Source organism: Xyrauchen texanus, chromosome 15 (genome assembly GCF_025860055.1).
Source record: "Xyrauchen texanus isolate HMW12.3.18 chromosome 15, RBS_HiC_50CHRs, whole genome shotgun sequence".
NCBI lineage: Eukaryota > Metazoa > Chordata > Actinopteri > Cypriniformes > Catostomidae > Xyrauchen > Xyrauchen texanus.
Window position 1 is genome coordinate 15,362,746 of NC_068290.1, and position 24,774 is coordinate 15,387,519.

General features: G+C 37.9%; 2 protein-coding genes across 2 annotated transcripts; both read right to left on the reverse strand.

Moving 5' to 3' along the window:
* Positions 1-69: 69 nt before the first annotated feature.
* On the reverse strand, positions 70-11,085 carry LOC127656327 (akirin-1-like). The gene is made up of 5 exons (XM_052144608.1): positions 10,722-11,085; positions 3,730-3,876; positions 1,009-1,143; positions 660-731; positions 70-500 (listed from the first exon to the last, which is right to left on the reverse strand). The coding sequence occupies exons 1-5, from the start codon at positions 10,924-10,926 to the stop codon at positions 490-492; spliced, it is 570 nt and encodes a 189-aa protein (XP_052000568.1). The 5' UTR covers positions 10,927-11,085; the 3' UTR covers positions 70-489.
* Positions 11,086-14,911: 3,826 nt separating this feature from the next.
* Positions 14,912-19,424, reverse strand: LOC127656338 (cannabinoid receptor 2-like). Its single transcript, XM_052144619.1, has 3 exons — positions 19,309-19,424; positions 17,870-17,970; positions 14,912-17,681 (listed from the first exon to the last, which is right to left on the reverse strand). Exons 2-3 carry the CDS (start codon positions 17,949-17,951, stop codon positions 16,609-16,611), a joined length of 1,155 nt encoding a protein of 384 aa, XP_052000579.1. The 5' UTR covers positions 17,952-17,970; positions 19,309-19,424; the 3' UTR covers positions 14,912-16,608.
* Positions 19,425-24,774: the final 5,350 nt, after the last annotated feature.

A 24,774-nucleotide genomic window follows, 5' to 3' on the forward strand; every position in this document is an offset into this window, starting at 1 on the left:
AACTTAGACAACTTTATTAATTGCAAAGTAATTGTAAGCAAGAACAAAATCAGTAAGGCTGTTGACTTTTCACAGATTTTTTTATTTGTCAAAAAAAGGAAAAAAATGTCATGTTTATGGAGAGTTAAAAAAAAAAAAAAAGACTGAAGAAAGAAGGAAGAGTCTTGTTTATCTGCGGCGGGTCAGTCACATTACATTATACAGAGATGATCACATCAGCCAAGCTTTTTACAGCAATAGTTTGACACCTTTTCCCAAAAATTTTCAGAGAGCTTTAACTTTCTTAGAATGCATCTAGATATGCACGTTTGGTGTTGGGCCATCAGTAACAGTTCAGCAATAGAAATGAGTTAAATGTGGATAGACCATGGCACCCAAAGCATTTTTTTAAAAAGGAAAAAAGTAAAAGGTCATTTCAAGTGAAATGAAGGGAGTTGGTTCTATAGCAACCAGTTGCTGAGAGGTGGCTAATACCATATATAATGTTCTTCAAGACACATCTGCAAATGCAAAAAAAAAAAAAAAAAAAAAGGGAGACAAATGATCAGCAATAAGGCATATGGATAAATTGTATATTTGAAATCAGTAAAATTATTTTTATACTGAAACAAATAAATCCTTAATGTGCGAAATGCTGACAGGGAAGTTAAGATACTTACAGCTTGCAGGCCTGGCGCCATATCTTCGCATAATCTGGTCCTGTGTGAATTTCACAAAGGACTCGTATTGTTCTTAGAAAGAAAAGAAAAAAGCTAATTATGAAAAGAATCAAACTTTTCATCTTTATACATCTATAGTACAGAGGTAAGATCATGAAAGCAGAGATCCCAATATGAAAAAGAAGTTACACTATTCATAGACACATTAAACAAAAAATAAAGTTCATAAAAAAAATAAACCAAAAAAAAACATCAAGAATGTGACAAACAATTGGTGTGTTTTTATTAAAAATGAGAAATGAACTGGGCAGCAGTCTATGAACGGTGTGGAACCTGCTTTATGTTGTACCTGCAAGCTTTGTGTTCAGTATCTGTTCGTACTCTTCACGGATCTTCTCCTCATGATCTTTGATAAGGCGCTCACACAAATAGCCAACCTGCCTCAGTGTGAACAATGGCTGATCCTTCTTCAATGATGAGGAACCTAAAAACAGACGCACAACTCTGAAACATCCATTCTTTATCAAGCCACTTTGGAGATGTATGATCGGATTTGATTCTAATTTCCTTGGATTCGCTCCCATGTCAAAAGTGAGGAACAAATTGGGATTTATAAAAAGGCAGAAACTGACAGGAAATGTTCTTATGGGTACGTCAACTGACAAGCATTCATAAAGTTTTTTTTGCTTATGCCCACCGGGACCATTACGTGATGACGACTTGATTCTTTGTTTCTTTTAGTAATGCAAATACGAGTCAAACACTGTATGAGTCGAGTGACAGACTGAATATATTTAAAAAAAATGAGCACATTTGGGGGCCTGGGTAGCCCCCTGGGTAAAATAATAATAAAAATATATAAATTTTTTTTAAAAAAAGAGCACGTTTGTTTGAACAAGAACATTCTGATATGGAGTCAGAATGTGGTCTTATTTAGATTATGCATGCTTTTAGATATCTGCTGTAATAGAACATTTCTTTATAGCCCTATCTGCATGTTTCAATAATAAATACATCGAGACTAACAAGATAATCGGCAGGTGTAATAAACTGTATGCAGTTTGTCAAGCACATTTTTGGAGTAAGGAGGAGAGATATAGTTTACAGGCCTTAAAACATCAACATAGCTTGTCTATTGTTACTAAAAATCAAATAATTTGAATAAAATACAGCATAATTACATGGCAAGGGTGAACAGAAAAGAACAGAAGGGAGAGAAAAAAAAAACATTTTATACAGAACACAATTGCCACGTAGACCATGCAAATGTTATTATATGTAAAAGACCATGTAAACCATGTTTTTTGAATTAAGGTTTAGCAAGAATATAGACATTAGTTGAAGAATGGTATGAATTAATTTTATTTACAATAAATGTGGTCAATGAAAGTATTTCTTATTGATAACTAATGAGCTGTTGAACAGGCTACATTATATGCACAGATAGCAGTAGCTGCACTCATTTTAGAAAACCTCGCCAACTGCAAAAGATCATTCAATATAAATTAATGGAAAAAATTAATAACTTGCGCATGCGTTTTTATTGTATTCTGTCTCACCATATTAGGATATTTGTGGGTGTTTTGTAGGTGGAGTCCTTGTGCTCGTTCACATGCACATGATTTTAAGATGAACTGCAATTTACAAAGTGGGATGCATTTAGGAACATTTCTTCATGCGTACTGACATTTTATATATAGTCCGTAGGAACATTTAGTACATTTTCTTTATAAATGAGGCTCCTGCATTTTACATCCCTATATGTGTGGCATAATTAGCTCAGTTAACAAAATGTATGGAGAAACGCTTAAAAGTTTTACAAAATGGCAGTTTTATTTGACACAGCCGTACAGCGGAGTCGCTTCGTCTTGCCATCACATATCACTTACTCTATTCACCGTCATGGGATGCATTTCTTTCTGGTGATAAATCATGGCTACAGACAAACAACCATTTAAGATGAGAACATGTTTGCACTTCTAATTTCACCCACTCTGACATTACTGGCTGATACTGCATATCTGCGCAGAAGAAACAATGCTGGTTCTTCAGCAGGAGTTTTCATTTTGCTAGTGTGTGTGTGTAATAAGTGCGACCCAGTGCTGGAATGTGTTATTTTGAAGATGAGTGCACCTTGCGGCTCCAGCATTTTAAAGTTTAATGGATTTTGATTGGCTGCCAATGTTTTGAAAAACAAAAGAAAAACATATGTAACATGTAAAGTGGCTAAACAAGAAATTTGACCAAACTTTTGCAGCAGTTGCTGTAATCAAATTTAATAAAAAATGGAAACGTAAGATTAAAAATCTCAATGATTTACTCCAATGATATACACATTAGGGGTGGGTGTTGGGACGAAGTAATCAGATATCGATGATAATAAATATCCTGATGCAGTTTGCGACACTCATTGATAGACAATGATGTAATCAGATAGTGACTTTTTATATAAAAACTTTGTGAACATATTTCTTGTAAATCGCCCAGCCCACCCATAATATACATTTATAAAAAAAATTGAAATCTTTCTTTCCTGAAAATCTTTCCTTTTACCAATGCTCTTATATTTTTGATGCACTTCTGAATATTCCAAACTTGCTGTGATCAGTCACATGACAAGCGAGAACCAATGATGTTTGGCATGATGGACGCAAATCTGTTTTAATGCATATTTGAACATGCACAAATTAGATGAGTGGCATTCAGCGAATAACGGTCTAAATTTCGGCCTCAAAAGACTTCCAATATAGCGCACAAGTCATACAGACATGTAGAAAAGTGCACTTTGGATGTTCTACTAAACCCCTTTTCTGTTCCACAGAAGAAAGTTAATCAAAGATTTGGAAGACATGAGGGGAAGTAAATGACAATTTTCCTTGGGTGAATTATTCCTTTAAAAAAAGAGGGGATCGTTCCACTTCTTAAAAAAAAAAAAAGTGCATTCCCATCTAGATTAAATGTGGATCAGTCATTCCTTGAAATTCCTATAAAATTTGGTAAAAGTCAATAAAGAATGACTGAGCAGTGGTTTGAGCACCCCAGCGCAGTGGGCATTAGGTGGTGGACTGACCTGTGGGGGAGCTGGGTGAGGTAAGGGCAGGGCTGGAGCTCTGGACATCATTGGAGCTGCAGGGCTCAGTCTGGTTGAAGGCTCCTTCCAACTGTCGTCGCCTCTGATACCGGCTGTACTCCTGACGAATGTTCTGGAAGATCTGCTCTGTGAGGCCAAAGGATTACAACTGAAAAAGTTAAGTATTTTTGGGTACTAGTCTTTGCCAATGCATAAACTGCCCAGTATTTAATCATGTTTGCTGAATAACACTGAGGTGGAGAAAAATAACTTGACTTCAATAATCACTGGCATTAATTCAGCAATACACACAATGCACAGAGGATAAAGAGGGTGTAGTAATAAGTTTCACTTAAGTTTTATAGCCACAATACTACACTGACAATGTCACTCACAAGTCACTGCAGCCAATTCCAACACTAACTACCTTGCCTGGGCGAACTTTAGAAAAAATCTTCTAACTGGCTGCTTAACACCTTCTGTCTGACATTGGTCCACATCATCGGTAGGTGTAACCTGGAGCTCCACCTACCTTGAGGTCAGCAGCCAATTCAAATTCAAATTCCCATTCAAGGTGTTCAGTTAGTTATCAGTCAACATGAACACACTGCCGTGCAGTTATTAGCGAGCTGGTGCAAATTTACATATATCTGTACGATCGTTCACATACAGACATGTTTCCAAGAACAAGTCATGCATTTTATTTTTTATTTGTATTAGTCTACAAAAAGAATAAAATCCACTCTCAACTCTTAAGTGCCTATTCACTCATTCTTTTGTTATTTATGCTGCTTCACTCATGTGCCTTCTGCAGTGAAAGCCATTCACACATATGACCAAAGTAAGGTATGCCCCTCTTATTATCATTCTTTTGTCTGTATTCTTCCCATTAACACTCTTTTATACACCAATCTTTGCAGTTGTATCAGTGTCATCATTAATAATAAATAAAAATCTGTAATCGGCACATATTATGTCTGTATATACCACAGTTAGTTCCGGTCCTCGAATCTGATTGGACGAGAGACGTTCCATGAGCACTGATGGTGTGACAGAATCAGCACTCAGACACTTCACTGTGTGTATCACTCCGCTTGTGTTCGTGCTGTACTAAACTAAAGTGTAAGTGTAGTGCATGTGTTAGGAGTTACTGTCTTTATTTTTGAAATTATGTATGTTAGCCAGCAGGTTGTGGCAAAATTAGAGATGCACCGATCGACCGGCCAGGGACCGGAATTAGCCGATTTTCCGCATGCTCGGCCGGACCGGTAACCGGCCGGTCAGCCTCACATCTTTCTGATTCCAAGCCGGTCCGTTTTGTTGACAGCGGCGCAGGCAATAACGTCACAGCCGCACGTAAACATGTCATTGGCGTGGAAGATCTTCACTGTGAGTGAAGAATACATAAAGTTCGAAATGTGTAATAATTGTAAGGCCAAAGTAAACCGTGGGGGAACCACCACAATAACTTTCGGAACAACAAACATAATTAGACATTTAAAACACCATCACCCAGCTGAAAAGTGATGCTTGATTTAAAATCCCGCGTCTACTGCCTGTGCAGATATCAACAGCGCATATGGGTTGCAGGTTGCCAGATTGAGGTCATAAATGATTTGTAATGTGTATGATGTGTCGATTGTGTGAGTTGGATGCATTTCATTCAAGATCTGGTAACTGGATATTTGGACATCTAACGTAAGTTGAGCGTATTGGACACATCGGTTTTTCAGATCTTTGGAATTGTTTTGTTAGACGAGTAATAAAGAGAAAAAGGTCCATTTATAAAAATAGTGGAAAATGACATCTGTTATATAAAGCAACATTTTTGCTGCTAATTGTTATTTCTACCTCTTTCCAGTCACAGAGCACTTTATTTTGAGAGTTGTTTAAGTGAGAGAAGATCCTGTAACTTAGTGCAGTTTGGGGGAAATTTTAATGTTTAATAATTTATTTTATTATGAAAATAAAATGTTGCATTGAAGAAAGGTAGATTTTGTTTGTATATGCGGTCAATAATAGTTCTTAGAAAGAAAATCGGAAAAAAATCGGTATCGGCAGGTCACACTTGCAAAAAAAAAAAAAATCGGAATCGGCCAAGAAAATTGCAATCGGAGCATCTCTAGGCAAAATATAATTTTTGTGTGTAATATGAGCCATTTGGTGACGTAAAGTGAATCCGTTAGTCATTGTTTACATAGAACAGCGCTCTGTAAGTTTCCACCTTGGATACATACTGATAAAATGGCGGAGGACATCGCTGTTTCTATAGTGAATGACATTTGCGCACCGGTTACCCCGAAATAGAGAGGAATACCCTGCTTGGACTCACACACGTTTATCCAATGACTTGTTAGAAACAGCACAAGCTGTGATACTATTTCTGAAGTGAACATTTTGAATTACAAACAGAGGCTTGGATGCATCATTTGTTTTGATCCAGTACCGGCAGATTCTGATCGGTCGCGTAATAAAGCAGTTCCATGCACAAATGCTGAATCACAGCAGTGCTGATGTAGGGTCATATCGCACTCTTGCTCGTGTGAGATTACTTAAATATAATGTGTTAGCAAATTAGCGTTATTAATTCAGAATGTAAACAAGACAAATTAAACATCTTCTACTGTATATATATATATATATATATATATTACTTTAAATCATCATCATGTGGTTCAAAATCATTTATGGATCTACTGTGAATTCTACTCATAGAATGAGGCATAAAGTCATAACACATTTTAATGTCACGTTATTAACGTTTTACTGAGTGTCCTTATTTTTAAATGAACTTCTAAATGCCTCACAGCGTTTTTGCGGGTGTCTGAACGTTCCCAAACAGTATACCATTGCTCGGCTGTTTTAAACTTCTTTTAACCCCTGAACAAAGAACAAAGAAGAACTTCTCTGAAAGTATATCACCTTAAGTCTATCCCTCACTGCCTCGTTTTCATCCTTGTCCAAAATTAAAGATGGCGCTACTGTGAATAAAGTCCATGAAGAGGGGGGAAATGGATGCAGGTTTGTTTCTTGTGGCCTTGTGCTGGGGCAGGCTTATTTCTGGTAACTGGATCTGGGTGACAGGACTACAATGCTGAGGGGAGAAATGCAACCAGGAACCTCGAACCACTTTTTCTAGAAAAACAGGGTTGGGTTCAGTCCCCAGTCCTAATCTTCAACACCAGCAGACAGCTAGTATTATGAACCACAATTATGGCTTTCATGAACTACAAGGTTAAACTCTTAATGATGCTTGGTCATTTTAATCTATCAGACAGGAAAGTATTTGAAGTGACTAGTGCCTCAGAACTCACTAAAATGTAAGTCATTGAAAGTTTCAAGGGTAGAGAGTGCTAGGTGGGACTTTGGTCCCACCTAGCACACTAGATTACAGCACATGTCCGAGTAAGGCTGTATCACTTATCTTGGGCGGGGAGCTCTGGGTTTTCCTTCTATTAGCGTCTGCCTTCAACTAGAAGAAAAAGGGGGAAAAATTCAATGGGTGCCAGCTACTTGATCTTAATGCTAATGCATTCCAGCAAAGCTGGCTGTGTGGCTACAAACCTAACAGAGGGCCTCGCTGCAGACGAGACTTCCTGTGTTTACAATGCAGCTCTCATTTGATTGGTTTATTATTTATTTAAACACAGGAAGGCTTTTTGTGTCCAATAAAGACGTGTTATGGGGCTCAAGCATAACCATACAACAATGTTTACTCTAGATAGGACTTTAAGATGCCAACACTTGCTAAGGAATTTTAAACAGTCTTAATAAGTAATAAGGGTCTGGATCACACTAACGATGTAGACCAGCTTTCTAAATGCAAGACTTGCTAGACTACAATGGAGGTGTGGGATGAACTGGACTGGGGGAGGGGAGTGTAACTGGGTGAAGAGATGAGCGTCTAATTCACTTCACCGCTGATGCTTTGAAGAGGGAATTTAAAAATCTCAAACCACCAGGAAGTGCCCCCAAGCCATTTTACAAATTCTGCAGGGAGCTTATTTTGTTTGGGATTGGTATGTGCAATATCAAGTAATACAGAATTGAAAGCCTTTCCTCTTTGAACAACATAATAGTGCACACAGGATCCAGATACTAATAAGATGTGAAGCTGTGACTTGAATAGATGCTTTTCAAGTGTGCCTTGACTGTCTACAGTCTAAATGGGGATGTTCATGAGGGTTGTCCTTTAAAAACAATAGGAGCATTTGGTTTCACAAAGGCATGGCTATACCAAATGCGGCCTTTTAGGGCAGCTACACTGCAGTATTTTTGCCATTCCAATCAGGCATTGGTTTGAAAGGCAAACTGTCAGGACTCAAATGTATGATGTTGACTGAAATGCAAGCGTTTGCTCGTAACCCTTGAGCGACCATCTTTTTCGATCATTTTGGCTATGTTAATGCCAACTGTGTGTATTTTTGGAGGAATTTCAATATTTCAACCTCAGTTCCTAAAATACATCTATAATACACTGTGTACACAAAATAGTTATACTCAGGACCCTAAGGACAAAAAAATGTCTCCATTGAAACTCAAAACGGCAATATTTGATCCCAGCGCCATTAAAGCATAAAATCATGAATTATATGATATTCATTCCAGAGCCCTGGCTTAAATTAACAAATTTAATCTTTTCCACCGGATTTTCTAATGTTTAGCCTATGGAGCAAATACAAGCTTTTTTCCTATTTTCTGTATTATAGAGCACTGCAGGCCAATTTAATAAATGATGCAGCTAAAATGATGTGGGTGCATTGGTATGGATGTCAGAAATGTGTGTGTGTGTGTGTGTGTGTGTGTAAAAAAACAACAGTAGCATTATGTAAACAAACAGGCATGTAAAGGGTTAAAATCCCGAAAATGAATGAATATTTGTTAGTTATAATCGGGAATGAAGTTGGTTAAAAAAATCCAAGTTCAGTGAAATGTTTATGGCAGTTTACTGAGGAGGAAATATTTGTCCTCTAATGTGGCTTTTCCACTCGACTCAACTTTGCTCATTAGCGGAGATAGTTTTCCACTGTGGATAGTACATGACATCAACCCGCAAGTTTTAATGTTATTAACAGCGATAGCAGTATCATTTGTTCATGCAACTTTCAAATTGTGAAAAATAAATGGCTGCGTGCAAAACCACCCTGTGGTCAATAAACGAGGAGCAGACGGTCCACTCGTTAGCGATGAACAAAACGATAAAGTCTCTCAGGAAGTGTCACAGCTGTTGGCCACACAGGGCTACCTCCAGATATACCAACAGTGTAGGGAAAAGTAAATAAAAAAAAAATGTAAGTGACTACAGAACCATCAAGGAAAAGTGGAAGCGGTTCGACCAAATGGCGTCATCTAAACCGGCGAGCAATGGGAGGGAGAGTGCCCTGGATGCAGCCAAGATGGAGGATGGTACGTTTTGTTACGTTAACTCTATACTCTGCTTGAAAGCTTCACTTTATTTAGTTGACCAGCTACTGGAAGCTTGCTTCTAAAACAACCAGGCCAATTTAACTGTTATACTTGTGTAAAAAAATCACCATGCAACAACTTCTTTATGCAGCACAAAGAGCTATAAGCTAACAGCTAGCGGTTGTGTTATGGTTTTGGTCAGTTTGTGTCGTGTTTAAGATTATGTTACGGCAGTAGAGGCGGTATGAGGATCAGCCTATAATCCCACCCACATTGACTGCAGTGAAAATGCAAGCTCAGAAAAGTAAAGCAAGTAGAGTCAAACCGTAACGTGCAGTGGAAAAGTGCCATAAGGTACAGAGTGCGTTTTTAAATGTGAAACTGCAAAAAAAATATAATAATATTAATGCATCAGAATCAATGTTGTTGCTAATCATTGACATATCCCAGACTGTGATAAATCCCACCCCCCAACCCCCCTTAGAATTAGTATATGGAAAATAATTTATTTTTGGAAAAAAATAAACAATTTTTTTATAAAAACAATCATGGCATTATATAAACAAAATGGTATTTAAAGGGTTAAAAATCCTGAAAATGAATGAATGTTTGGTAGTTATGATCAGGACTGATGTTGGTTTAAAAAAAAAAAACTAAATTGAAAGTGGAATATAATTTTTATATATAATATTATAATGGCAGTTTTTTGGCGTGGACATTTTGTCCTCGAAGGACCTCCTAATAACCTTTGTGCGTCAATAAAAAAAAGTTAAGTTTACTGTTATTCATTTCGCCCATGGCTCGTATACCTTTTTAGTGAGGCGTCATGGAGGAACCTTTGATAAAGCCGTTTTACAACGGGTAACCAGCACTTGGGCGGCTTCGTCAATTTTTTAATACCTGGGTATTATTACTGGGTATTACAACTTAATCTGTATTTTCTACTGAAATTATCGTTGTTGAAAATAACAATATTGAAAGGAGCTGTTGCTTGGAGAATGCTTTTACATAATACAGATTTAGTGATGTTATGTGATAGTTAAATCAGTTAAAGCCAACGCACCCTCGATGTGCTGCACATACCCTCATATCTTCTTTGTTTGGACATACTGGTTCAATTCTGCTGATAAACTAACTCGCTCAATGCGGAGACAAATGTTAACCACCGAGGCCAGAGTCAGGCTTTTGTAGAAAGACATTGTCATGTGTATTGTTTTCGGCAGTAATGGTTGATTAATATGTGTTCACACTTAAACCAAGGGAGTTAAATGAAGTTCTGTGTCCGCTAGTCTATTAGCCTTCGCTTTCAACCTAGTTAGTTAGCAGAGCTCAAAACAGCTATTCATCCAAACAGCATAATAACCTACTGTCCAGCTCGACTACCAACCACTACCAAGCCATCAATTAAGAATTAAACTTACACATTAGGAATAAATATACAAGGCAGATAGAATGAGAATTTAATTAACGTACTGTCGAAATTCAAATATCCACTAGCTGGATAGCTGAGGTTAAACAACACCCCCATCCCCTCCTCCATGTCAAAATACCAACGTTAATCGGCGAGAATCAAGCCTACTTATCACCTGGGGTTAGCCTTTGTTCTCCTCCCATGGACTGGGGCGACATCGAGTGTGTCGGGTTCTCTGTTGGCGGGCGAAGGCTGCACCTCTGCGGGGAAGGAGTAGTCGGAGTTCCCGGTAGAGGATTGCACCTTCTCCGCTTAGGGGACTGCGGGCTGAGAAGGGCCTCAAACTCCATAGATCGTTTCAACGTCGCACCACAAGCCATGGTCGCTGATTTAATAAAAAAACAGACGGTAAAATAACAAGCTTTCAACCATAAAATGCCGTCGAATTGCCTTTCCGTTTCGCTTTAATTCGGGCTGCTGATTTTTTTTTTTTTTGCTTTGTACTGTACCGATGGCTCCCCCTGTGTCCGCACACCAGTTTAAACGTCAAGTGCATGATTTGTAGCAAAACGGCTAAAACGCCACCGTCGAGGACTGTACCATTCTTGGAGAGGGGGTGCATATTGCAAACATGTTTTGTTTTCCATGAATAATATGAAATAACATCACGTGCAGGTGGTGCAAAGTATAGAGCAATAATGTAATCTTAAAGAATCTTTATCTTAAAGAAAAAATATTTATTAGTAAGTCTGCTTCAATAGTAGATAATCAATAATCATTTTCTCACTCGGATTCGCAATGTAGCTATTATTCGACCGAGAGTTTAGCAGTAAAACCGTGAGCTGCAAAATTGTTAACAGTATTCGGGGATGGAATGTTAGTCAAAATTAGCTTTAACTACTTAAGAACACTACAGTGAAATTCTCAGTAATCTTGTTGTTAAAGCTTGTTGGTATAAATATAAATATAGGCCCACAAGGACAATATAGTGGTAGACACAGCAATTTTACTATGCAAATTAAACACAAAATGACATGTAACTTTGGATGTATTTTAAGGCCTACCTTCAAAATCTCTCCCTCTTTGCTTGACATAATGGGAAAATCAAAAGAAATCAGCCAAGACATCATGGGAAAAATAGTGGACCTCCACAAGTCTGGTTTATGATAAGGAGCAATTTTCAATTGCCTGAAGGTATCACGTTCATCATGCAAGTATATACACCATGGGACCACATAACCATCATACCGCTCAGGAAAGCAAAGCATTCTGTCTCAAAAGAGATGAACGTAATTTGGTGCAAAAAGTGCAAATCAATCCCAGAACAGCAAAGGACCTTGTGAAGATAGAAACAGGTAGACTAGTATATATATCCACAGTAAAACAAGTCCTATATCGACATAACCTGAAAGGCTGCTTAGCAAGGAAGAAGCCAATGCTCCAAACACCGCCATAAAAAAAACAGACTACAGTTTGCAAGTGCACATGGGGACAAAAATCTTACTTTTTGGAGAAATATCCTCTGGTCTGATGAAACAAAAATGTAACTGTTGGCCATAATTACCATCATTATGTTAGTAAGAAAAGGGTGAGGCTTGCAAGCCAAAGAACACCATCCCAGCTGTGAAGCATGGGGGTGGCAGCATCATGTTGTGGGGGTGCTTTGCTGCAGGAGGGACTGGTGGACTTCACAAAATAGATGGCATCATGAGGAAGGAAAATTATGTGGATATATTGAAGCAACATCTCAAGACATTAGCAGGAAGTTAAAACTTCACAAATGGGTCTTCCAAATGGACAATGACACCAAGCATACCTCCAAATTTGAGGCAAAATGGCTCAAGGACAACAAAGTCAAGGTATTGGAGTGGCCATTAGAAAGCCCTGACCTCAATCCGATTGAAAATTTGTGGGCAGAACTGAAAAAGCGTGTGCGAGCAAGGAGGTCTGTAAACAAACCTGACTCAGTTACACCAGCTCTTTCTGGAGGAATGGGCCAAAATTCCAGCAACTTATTGTGAGAAGCTGGAAGGCTACCCAAAAGGTTTGACTTAAGTTAAACAATTTAAAGGCAATGCTACCAAATACTAAAAAGTGTATGTAAACTTCTGACCCACTGGAAATGTGACGAAATAAATAAAAGCTGAAATAAATAATTCTCTCTACTATTATTCTAACATTTCACATTCTTAAAATAAAGTAGTGATCCTAACTGGCTGTTTTCTTTTATTAAATGTCAGGAATTGCGAAAAACGTTAAATGTATGGCTAAGGTGCACTGATCTACTACAGGGTTCCTGGAGGGCCACAGTCCAGGAGAGTTTAGCTCCAACTGTAATTAAACACACCTGAAGCAGCTAATCAAGGTCTTCAGGAGTTCTTGAAGATTATAAAGAGGCATTCTGGAGCAAGACTGGAACTAAACTCTGCAGAGCTGTGGCCTTCCAGGACACCCTGTAGTAGTTCAGTGGTCATGAAAATTAACATATCAGTGTGACCACTGAACAACTACACATTTCAATTGCCTTAACAGCACTAATTCAATTCACAGCAGGATTATAAAATTACTTCAGCTAAATGATCATCAACCTGATCCTGAATTTTCTGCAGTTCGTCAGCCATAAAATGTGCTCTGTTTGTTTAAATCTGTATGACACAGACGCACGCACAAGCCCTTCAACACAACACACAGCTGCTTTCCAGACCTAAAATGTAGTCTGACAGTATTTTACTGTGGATCAAATTATTAATCCAATAAAATGCCAAATTTGTGATGAAAAATTGTATAGTAACAACTTCACCAATGTTACAACAACTGTCTGCAGAAGGAGGAGGATCAAGTAACAGCGAGTTCCCAGTTCACATCAATAAATCGGTAGGTTAAAGTTTAAATGATGAATGGATCATAAAAGCAAGAGTCTAACACTTCTTTATTAATTCTCAATATTTTCACTGTAAGCCAATATTTTAAAACATTTTGCATATTTGTTTTTCATTATTTTTACACCATATTTACATAGAAAATATTCTGTGAAATCAAATTAAAAACCAACATTTCAAATACACATGAAAAACCAGTACAAAAACCTGGATTTTTAAATAAAACTAAAGTGTATGTTTGGACATTTTTATTTTATGTACAAAAGGTAGTGGACAACTTCTTACTAATATAAACCTCTTTATAACAAGATCGACTGATGGGTGGTAACAGGTCATTAGATAAAAGTTCCCTCAAATTTATCCAGATTGAAGCATTGCACTTTGAGATGTGCATCTATGACCAAATTTAATATAGACCTATAAATAGTAAATACCACTCATTCTATGAGAATGCTCTAAAATGAGCTTTTTATTATGAGATTTAAATTTACCTAACTTTTTTTTAATTGAATCGAAATAGTGAGTCTCGAAATGACACTTCGAATCGAATCCATCGGAAAACCAGGAATTGTAATTTATATCTCCAAAATTTCTGGAATCGAACAGCCCTGCTTGCCGGCCCAACGCAGAATGCACATGTTCCCGAGCTGTGTGCAACTCTCTCTCTCTCCCTTACTGGTGTCTCCGGCTCCTCTTTATCCCCCTCACAGCTGACTGGAGTAACTCAGCGCCCAGGCGTACATCCTCATGGCCCAGCCATGCCCTCCTCCTCATCACAGTCTACTTAGTGTAGTGTATAATAACAATCACTTACTTTTTGTAATAAAGGGAGAGACAATCCAAGAACTGTGATAAAGCCAAAAAAGTGTCATCAAGAATGATGTGCCACAAAGCAAGAGGTACCATCTATCAAAAAGTGCGGTGAAAGTTTTCTTAGTTGTCATCATTAATGCTAAGGGTATTCTGTTTCACATTGTAATCTACTTCTATTCTGGCGAAAGGTGTTTTTCACGCTTGGATCCAAACATAACTGGTGAGTCAGCTGTTCTGAGTGTGTTTAGTACGTCATTTCAACCCTGAAAGGTTGACCTAGATAGCATTATACATGAAGAACTTGTAAACTTTATAGCTACAACTCACAATGGCCAGATTCCGGTTTTTATTATGCAAAGACCTTTTGTATGAGATACTGATTAAAATGTGTTATTTTGTTTTTAAATATAAAATGTATATAATAATGAGACACTAAAACTAGTGTAATACTATTGGAGCATTATCAAGTATTCCCAACACATTCTACTTTAAACATAAATAAATACAATTCACAATGAGTAAATTTCAAGGCATGTATTTTAGAAGATAACAAGTTTATATTGTAGCCTATATATTATTTTATATATTGCATTAATAGCAGACTATACTAAAATGTCATTGTTGTGTGTACTATGGACCCCTCCTCGAAAGCAGCCACCCACCCCATCTCCACACACCACTCTGAGAACGAGGGTGCTCCATCTGACATCCATCCCCTTAAAATAACCTCCCTACCAATCATCACACTGGTCAAACCCCAATTTTTTATGTACTTATCCTCCAAATTTATGACCTCCCCATCTCCCAAAATACAGAGTCTGGGGCAGAACGAGATTTGAGTGTTCAACACCTCACATACAATACTTTTCACCTTCAACCAAAATTCTTGAATCTTACGACATCCCCAAAATACTTGTGTATGTCTCCATCTTCTGAATGGCATTGCCACCAGGTGGGTGTGTCCTTAAGACCAAGCCTATACAATTTAGAAGGGGTTCAATAAAATCTATGTAAAATCTTAAATTGCATAAGGTGCATCCTAGCATCTCTGACATTTTTAAGAATCCTAGCCCACACTCCCTCCTCAAAAGACAAATTTAAATCTTCCTCCCATAATATTTTGAGAGAATTTAAAGCTCTATCCCACAGACTCTGGATTATCAGGGTGTAATACACTGATGCATCATGACCCTTCCCAAAAGCAGCAATCCCCACTCCCAGAGTATCTGCCGTACTAGAGAGGTGCGTGCCACTCCCAAAAGCAGTGCAGAGTAGGTGGCACAGCTGTAAATACTTATAAAATTGAGATCTGGGAATGTTGGACAGTTGACGCTGGATCTCCTCTCCCACCATGCCGAGTCCCTTGTCTGTAGGCCTGTCAGGGCTTTCAACCTGAACACTTATGTGTCTTTTAATATGTCCAGAGCCCATTTTGACTTCTTTGCCATGTTTCACCTCAAAGAGCAAATGTGTAACTGGGTGTATCGGATTTCACCAAATTATAACATGAGAATAATTAAAAATTTTGCAAAGTGCACAGAGCTTGTCGCTCACACTTCTGCTTCTTGCATGGCATCCTAACAAACTATTTTATTTTTTAAAGCAAAACACTGTATGGCTTTCAGGTTCACCTTTAGACATTTAGATAAAGCCACTTACCCATCAGTCTATATCAGCCTTGTGTTGTGACTGTTTCCAGGGCCCAGCTTTCATTATTCTTTGCGTTATAGGGTTATTACTGGTTGATTGTCTAAATATTTAACTCAATTTGAGCTGATACCAGACTCAAATTAATTTAAAACTACATCCTGGAGGAAATGTGTATAACCTGCCTCTGACATTCAAAGTGATGCAAAAAAAAAACCTCTCGTTCCAAAGTTAATTCTCAACTTCTGTGGCTGGTTATTTTTATATATAGATGAGCCTTGACCAGAGACCTTGAAACCATGCTCTCAATCATCCTCATACATTTTTTTTCCTTTTTTTCTTTTTTGTCTTGATCAAATTGAGTAGAATGATTTATCATTGTGGAAATTGTTTATGCAAGTTAGGTAATGGGAAACATTATTGCCTCACAAACTTTTAATCCTGATCAGCAGCTCATATTGCTTGTGTTTTTGTTCTTATTAGAATGCCATTGTTATTTGATGTCCTAAAAATTCTTAAAGCAAAACAACAACTTCAATTTGGAAGCTTACCATCAAAAGTAAAGCATAATTGTCATATCATAGCCATGATATCACACAACGCATGATAACATTATGCTGAAGATCTACATTTTGTGGACTTATGTATGCGCACTATTCAGCAAAGGTGAATAAAACAAGTTGACAAATGATTAATATGAAAATTATGAACAACACACATCACTTAATGTAAATTATACACTTTTAGCTGCCTGTCTACCCTCTCAGAAATAGTTTCTTGGCTACTGTCTCCAAGTGTATGATCCTTGTGACCATTTTCATCTCCTTGCTGAATGACAGGAGTTTTTCCCAAAGTACGATCCCTCCCTCCTTTGAAACATTCCAGCAATGCTAAAAGTTCTCCCCTCAGCTCTCGGCAACGCAGGGCGTACAGGAGTGGGTTTACACATGAGTTCACCAGGCAGAGTGTGCTACAGAAAGCAAACATTCTCTGTTGTTGTATTTTAAGGTTCACAGAGACATCTGCCATCATAAAGGAAAGGACTGGCAGCCAACACACTGCAAGGATCAGGAGGATCAGACTGAAGGTGCGTGCAAGCTGGATGTCCATGCGCATTCGTGCTTGTCCTCTAAGACTCTGCCTCCCCATTTTTGGTCCACCCATTACTGCTTCATGCTGGTGTGCCTTCCACAGAATGAGGACATAAGCAACAGTGATGAGGAAGAGCACCACAAGTTGCAGGCCCGTCCAGAATGCCTGGTAGTGATGATCCACATAGGGGAAAAGATGGGAGCAAGGAGGATCAAACAAGGTTGTGCACCTCCAACCCATTAGAGGGAGAAAGGAGATTAGAATGGTTGTACACCATAGTAAAACAATAGCCAGCTTGGCTCTAGTGCATGTTAGTAGCACCTTGTAATTAGAAGCTTGGTAGATGCAGAGATAGCGGTCTAGCGCTGTCAGCAACAAGCTTCCTACAGAGCCTGTGAATGCCATTGTGACACCACCCAGCTTGAAGAGATATATATTAGAGCTATCACTTTTACTATAAAGATGGAAGTCTAGAAAACAGGCGGTGAAGAAACAGCTGGCAAATGTGTCAGCCAGTGCCAGGCTGCTGATGAACAGGTATGATGGGCGTCTGCGCAGGGTGGCAGAGCTGGCTATGACCCCCAGCACCAGAATGTTCTCCAGGAAAGTCACAGGGCCAGCCAGGAAGCAGATTGAGCCAATAGCTTTCTTCTCTGTGTCGGTCAGCACCATGTAGCACTTCAGGCTGTTGTATATGTTTTCACCTGCAACAGTTAAAGGTCAAGATTAACACAATTAGGAGCATGATAAATATGGTACTGCGTGAAAATATTATTTCTACATTATTCTTAAATTAAACAATGAGCTTTCAAGTTTAAAAGTTTTTTTAAATTTCACAACAAAACAGCAGATCATAGACAGATAAAATATCAAAATGAGAAACAAACAGTACCTGCAGTTGAAACGTTTGTTGTACATTCATTTAAATGAAGCACAGTAGTTGCTTCTTGATCTTGCTCTGTTTGGCTCCCCATTTTCCCCAGGAAAAAAAATCTATTTTAAATAAATGATTTGTTAATAAAATGTTAACAGTGGACAAATATATTCTTATGACCAATGGAAAAACAAACAAATAAACAAACAAATACTGTGGTTTTAAAATTGTTTCTATTTAATCTGATGTATTGGCACATTAAAATGCTTTTAGCTTCAGCTACTGTTACAGCTACAGATAAAACAGAATAAATATTTAAGGGAGAAAGCAACACAGAGAGATTGTTAAACGTTAACAGTGTGAATAATTAAGAATTCCAATATAATATCTTTAGTTGAATTTGACCAAGTTCTGAAATTGACATGAAGAGGGATAACACATACACACACAGACACACTTTCTAAACGTGAAATATTTAGATCACTATTGTTTTCAAATAAAGCTAATTGTAACTATAGACTAACCCTAACCCATATCCTAAACCTAATTACAACAGAAAAAACATTTTGCATGTTAAGAGGGGGGAACATTTTAATTCATGTATGGAAGTTATTTTTTTAATTGTCCCCAATTTTAATGGTCTTAAAATGTACCCAAAAGAAGGTTTTATCCGATTTATCTCACTTCATAGGAACAAACTATACCTAAGTATGTACAGACACATGCACTGAAAACTCATATAGAGTTAAACATGTCTCCAAGCAACATTTTTATAGGCTAATGCATTCTAAAAATACAACTGCACATTATTCAGGGTGCAGAGCTTTGACTGGGAAGAGAGATGATATTATCCTGAATGAAAAATAACGAGCCTGGCCCATTAGTCTACATTCTAATAATTTTGTTAAGGATTTAAAGAAAGTTTAAATTTGTATAAAACCATAACAGTAAGAGTTGGAGATTGCCCTCTGCTGGACAAATCATCACACAGTTCTATAATATGGGAAAGCAGAGGGCAATTCAGGCAAAACTATGTGTGGTATTGTTGTGTTTTCACTGTATTGCATTGTAAGAGTATTTTTTTCTCAGCCTTAAATGCTAAGTCAACAAAAGCCATTCTTTAGACTACAAAATACCACAACAAGTAGCAAAAAAGTAATTAAAAAAACAAGGATAGTTGTACTCTCATCTGTTTTCTGAAAAACTAATAAGTAATAACTGCATTTCTTTATAATATAAGCGAGAATCACACAAACATTCTCTTGTTAAGCTGTTCCATTCATAAAACCGTATGTGTGACTTTTCATCATGATGCTGTACATGTCTTCCTGTAAATTAAACTTCTTATTAAAACAAGATATATATCTGCTATTCCTTACATTTACCCTTGAACACTTTCAGCTCAGACAGGAGTTTGGCATAGCATAGTACATTGATCAAATTAAATGGTTGCTTACCGTTATGTTTTGCTGTTGGTAGTGTATTGTCACAGGAAAACAGATTTTTTTTTACTGTCTTTCGCAAGTCCGATCTTTCTGGTGTTGCCTTTGATTACAACAAAACATACCACATCCCCAATGAGGGAGGGAGGAGGGAGGGAGAGAGAGAGAGAGAGAGAGAGAGAGAGAGAGAGAGAGAGAGAGAGAGAGAGAGAGAGAGAGAGAGAGAGAGAGAGAGAGAGAGAGAGAGAGAGAGAGAGAGAGAGAGAGACTGTAACTACTCAGTTTTAGTGTAATTTCCTTCCAGGTGGCTATTATCACATTAACTGTGATGTATTCATTTTATATGAGTTGAGATGCAGGTTACAAAGATTAAAGTGACTAGGAAACTATTACTGAGCAAAGAAAAGAAACAAATGGACAGTGCCAAACATCTTATTCTCTGAGCTGAAACATCACATGGTATCCAAAGAGGAACCTTGAAGTCTCATCACCACAAAACAACATTCAAACAAATGCAGCAACTCTTTCTTTACCACAGCTTCCCATGTTGTGCTTGATCATTTCACCAGTTTACTGTCAAAAAGAGCAGATGGTTAATGTGTGAATTAGTTTTAGGACATAATGTTGGATAAAATTAGCTGGATAAATAGAAATTGTTTGGCCAGATTGGTTAATTAAGAGAAGAAATATTTCTGCTTTCACAAATTATAAAACAAATATAGTCCACATTACATTAACCTATTGATTTAAGTCTTTAAAATTAGATTTATTTTATAATTAACAATGATAGTAGTCATTGCACTCAAGTTAGCTTTGCTTAGCTATGCTGCCCTTTCTGGTTTCAGTCGGAATTAGCTGTAGACAGAGCAGCTTTTTATTTATTCTGAAACATACACACGGGATAACTGAGATTACATATGTGATGTTCATTTTAGAACTGGTGCTTAAATGTTCAACCAGACAAATAAAGTTTGTAGACAAACTTTGAGGTTGGCTTGAAAGAGCCTGGTCTGAAAGATTTAAAACAGGGGCCTGGGTAGCTCAGTGAGTATTGACATTGACTAGCACCCCTGGAGTCACGAGTTCGAATCTAGGGCATGCTGAGTAACTCCACCCAGGTCTCCTAAGCAACCAAATTGGCCCGGTTGCTAGGGAGGGTAGAATCAACCTCCTTGTGGTCGCTATTATGTGTGGTTTTCACTCTCTGTGGGGCATGACTTGAGTTGTGCATGGATGCCGCAAAGAATAGCGTGGACATCCACACACGCTACGTCTCTGTGGTAACGTGCTCAACAAGCCGGATTGACGGTCACAGAGGCAACTTTGAGATTTGTCCTCCGCCACCCGGATGGATAGATAGATAGATAGATAGATAGATAGATAGATAGATAGATAGATAGATAGATAGATAGAAAAAAGAACAAATAGACAGAAACAGTTAGAGACATATTGTATTGATGTGGCAGTTTTGTAAAAAAAGAAAAGGTATTCAAATGAAGCTTGATTGAATTTTAATTAGAAAGAAATATAGATTCGATAGAGTGGACCAAAGCATATTAAAAGAGACAGATAGAAATGGGTCATTACACAAAATCAGTGTACTTTTTAACTTTGAAAAATTCAAATCTAAAATAAGTTTAATATTTTTTTTTTTAAATATCCATGAAATGAAGACAGCTTAAAATGACAAGAAATTGTATTGTGCCATCTCAGGCTAATGTCATTTCTTATTTTATGACTACTAACCTACCTCATGATTTGATATTTTTGTCATCCCTGTTACAGACACAAGCGTTACTATGTACTATAGTTTTAATTGGAACTATGTAATAGTTTTCACATATATGAGCAGTATTTTAGTCCCTCTTTTCACTGGGACTTTTTTCAATATTTTTTATTCAGATCACCAAGGACATCCTAATTTTGGAGGGTGATCACATGTCAATTAAGAAAAATATATATTTTTACAAGAGAGATATTAAAAGAAGGGCTTTGTCCAATATACAATATAGTTATTGTACAATAGAAAAACCTGGAAGGCCATTTCAAATATCATTTTTTAATTTTTATGAAATGAATGAAAGCAACAGGACTGACGTCATAGTAACAGGACTGACCAGAGTAACAGGGATGACAGGACACACATCGTTCGCCATACACTGCACAAATTTGTTCAGATAATATTGTAAAGTTTTAAATTTTTTAAATTGCATTATATTGTTTTGCACTTACTTGGCATAGTTGTATTAATTAAGCACATTACATTTTTAAGAGATCTAATGTTTTAAGGGTATTGTAATTAGACCCATGCATCCGTTTGTCTGTGTGAGTATGCCATCTCACAGAACTTAAAATTACTGATCTGGTTCAATTATTAGGCAAGAACGATAATCAGATCTTGGTCTTCACATTCTTGAACATTGCAAGATTAGGGCGAGGGTCTGCAGTCAGCTTACTGCTCTTGTAATTGTACTTACGTGGATGAATTATTGCCAATGAGTTATGGAAAAAATATGTTTTATGGAGAATGATCATCTTATCCCAGTCATTAACATGTTAAAACCAACTGGCAGCATTGAAACCAAACAACAACAGCCCGCACATAAAAGGAGCCAACATTTCACCAAAGGCAATAAGGTAAAAAACTGGTAGCTTATGGGAAGCATAACATTTTTGTAGCTGTTAAAAGAGAATGAGAACAGCCATACAAAATTCACATCACATGTGAAAACCTTGTTTTCACATTGAAGGAGAGAACAAATTTCAAAACTTACAATGTAAACATTATATTTTGTAGCAATTAAAACAAACAGAGAATAGTCATTCAACACAGACTGAGAACAGCCACACAAATCTCTCTCTGTCTCTCATTTCTGCTTCTCCTATTCAAGGTATTTTGCCCTTCCTTCAGGATCTGCATCTCAGCGAGCGCGATAGCACCTTTGTTTTTCTACTGCACTTAATGGCATGCTACCATCTGCGTCGCCAGGTAATTTTTCCGAGGCTACAGCCCTGAATGTTTTGACTGTAGACAACACAAAGTTTAGGTGCAGCTCAACAACAACAACAACAAAAATATTTCTGTATGAATATGCAATAATCTTCATGACGCAGCCAAATAATATTGCTACATTTTTTTGAAGTTCACGTGACACCCTCCCCCTCCTGCTAATAGAGAGATGCAGCCGTATCTTGTAGGGAAAATGTAACCTCAAGAAAAAAAGCAACGCAGCCTTTTGGACTTTATCGAAAAGAAGAGAAATGGTGAGGATTTACTGATGTTACCTACATGTTTAGCTTAATGCTTTTAAACTTGTGGGTTGGTCAAGGATGTCCAAATGTAGGGTGACCATACGTCCTCTTTTTCCCAGACATGTCCTCTTTTCTAGCTCTGAGTGAAAATTGTGGGTCGGGTAGTGTCAATCCAGCTAATTTTAGCCAATCGATTTTGGCGAAGCAGGCCTTGGCTCTGTTTGTGTACAGCTGTCAAGTAACCCTGGCTGGGTGTGAAGAGCATCATGTATAGGGAAGAATTAGAGTATAGGGGCGCTGTTTCTCACAATTCAATTTATTTCCAAGTTGCCTACTGCAGCTTTAAGAGAACAAAATTGTTTACAAGAGCACAACACTAGCTTCTTAATTTTGCTCTCAAAATGCACCAGATGGAAGTATTTAACTTTACAATGTACAAAATGTTCTTACGGGGGAGAAAATTTACATGTGTCATCTATTTACAAAGCATTGCTTAACAATGAGACTATCCTTAGAACAATATGCAAATGTGATTTATTTAAAAATTTCGCCTTTGTTAGGAATAAACTTGGATCACGTTGTAGTCTAGAATACAACACTTCTGCCATCAAGAATTCCTCGGGCCCTTTCAGTGCATGCCCAGCTGAATTCAGTCGGGAGTCTGTGTTTCTGAAGACTTTGCGAAGGAAGCAGAAGGAACAACAACACACACCGTGTCTATATTCAATCTACTCAAAGTTTATTACAGCAAGCATAATATTTAGACCTTTCATAGAACAAGGAACAACCAACAGCCAATAGTATAGTGACAGCAAGAGAGTGAAATCAATTTGTAGGTGTTGAAACGGTCCCTCAGGATGTGGTAATCTTTCATGCGATGGTGGTTTGTGTTGGTGGTATAGAGCACATGTCAGACATGAGTCTAATATTGTGTGCACAGTTGCTCTGACGGCATGTATGCAGTAATTTTGATTGATGGAATCGATTACTTTCTGTTTTGACATATGAGAAAGGCCATGATAATGTATGCATAGTATCACTATAGCGGTTTTTGGCAAGGCCGGCCGGCCTTGCTTGTCTCTCAGAAGTTGGGTGGTATGGGATGTGAAAATGCCAATTAATACTGAGCTCCTTTGCTAGGAGCTGTGTCACCTTTGACGCAAATGGTGTACCATTGTCACTCTCTATCACTGTTGGTATACCAAATCGAGGAATTATTTCCTTTGCCAATACTTTTACCACAGTTTTAGCATTTTCCCTAGCACATGGGAACACTTCTGTCCATTTTGAAAATCTGTCTACTATTACAAGGAGTAATTTCAGATTTCTGCATGCTGGCATGTGAGTGAAATCAATTTGTAGGTGTTCAAACGGTCCCTCAGGATGTGGTAAGCTTTCATGTTTGTGTTGGTGGTATCGAGGGCATGTTAGACATGAGTCTAATATTGTGTGCACCGTTGCTCTGACGTCATGTATGCAGTAATTTTGATTGATGGAATCGATTACATTCTGTTTTGACATATGAGAAAGGCCATGATAATGTATGCATAGTATCACTATAACGGTTTTTGGCAAGGCAAACCGGCCTTGCTTGTCTCTCAGAAGTCCGTCCAGAATGTCCTGAACTCCCTGGTCTAACCAGTGAGCGAGGTCTGTGTCTGTGGGATTCACTTGTAACACTTTTATGTCTAGATCCTGAATTAGCATGCTGGCCATAAGTTGCACTTCTCCCTCCTCTGTTCCGTATGGTTTTTGCTGGCCATTTCGCCACCTTGTTTTCTAATCTGTTTCCTTTAGCCTCTCCTGTCGGCCCCAGAGCATGACCTACCACTTTAACCACATCTAACTTTTTGTCCAGCTGTGCTGCCTTTAGTAGTTCTGAGACCAAATTATTGTGTGAGATAGGTTTTCCTTCTGCTGTTTCGAAATGTCTTGCCTCCCACAATTTTGCAAAGTCATGCACTACCCCAAGTGCATATTTTGAGTCAGTATGAATACTAACAGTTTTGTGTTTTGCTAATTGGCACGCTCTTATTAGTGCGAACAGTTCTGCCACCTGTGTTGATTTGTACGGTAATGAATATGCCTCAGTTATGGTACCTGGAAGTTGGGTTACTGAGTAACTGCACCAATATACCGAATCGCTCGGTATTGAACATGATCTGTCTATATACCAACAATCCCCCATCTCCAGACCGGACGTAAAAATGTCCGGTCTGCACAAGGTTT

Coding starts and splice junctions, on each gene's coding strand:
- LOC127656327 (XM_052144608.1), bottom strand. CDS start 10,926: ATGGCTTGTGGTGCGACGTTGAAACGATCTATGGAGTTTGAGGCCCTT. Junction 3,877..10,721: donor AGAACAAAGGCTAACCCCAG/GTGATAAGTAGG, acceptor TTGGCCTCACAG/AGCAGATCTTCCAGAACATT. Junction 1,144..3,729: donor CTCACCCAGCTCCCCCACAG/GTCAGTCCACCA, acceptor GTCTGTTTTTAG/GTTCCTCATCATTGAAGAAG.
- LOC127656338 (XM_052144619.1), bottom strand. CDS start 17,951: ATGGGGAGCCAAACAGAGCAAGATCAAGAAGCAACTACTGTGCTTCAT. Junction 17,682..17,869: donor AACAAACGTTTCAACTGCAG/GTACTGTTTGTT, acceptor TAACTGTTGCAG/GTGAAAACATATACAACAGC.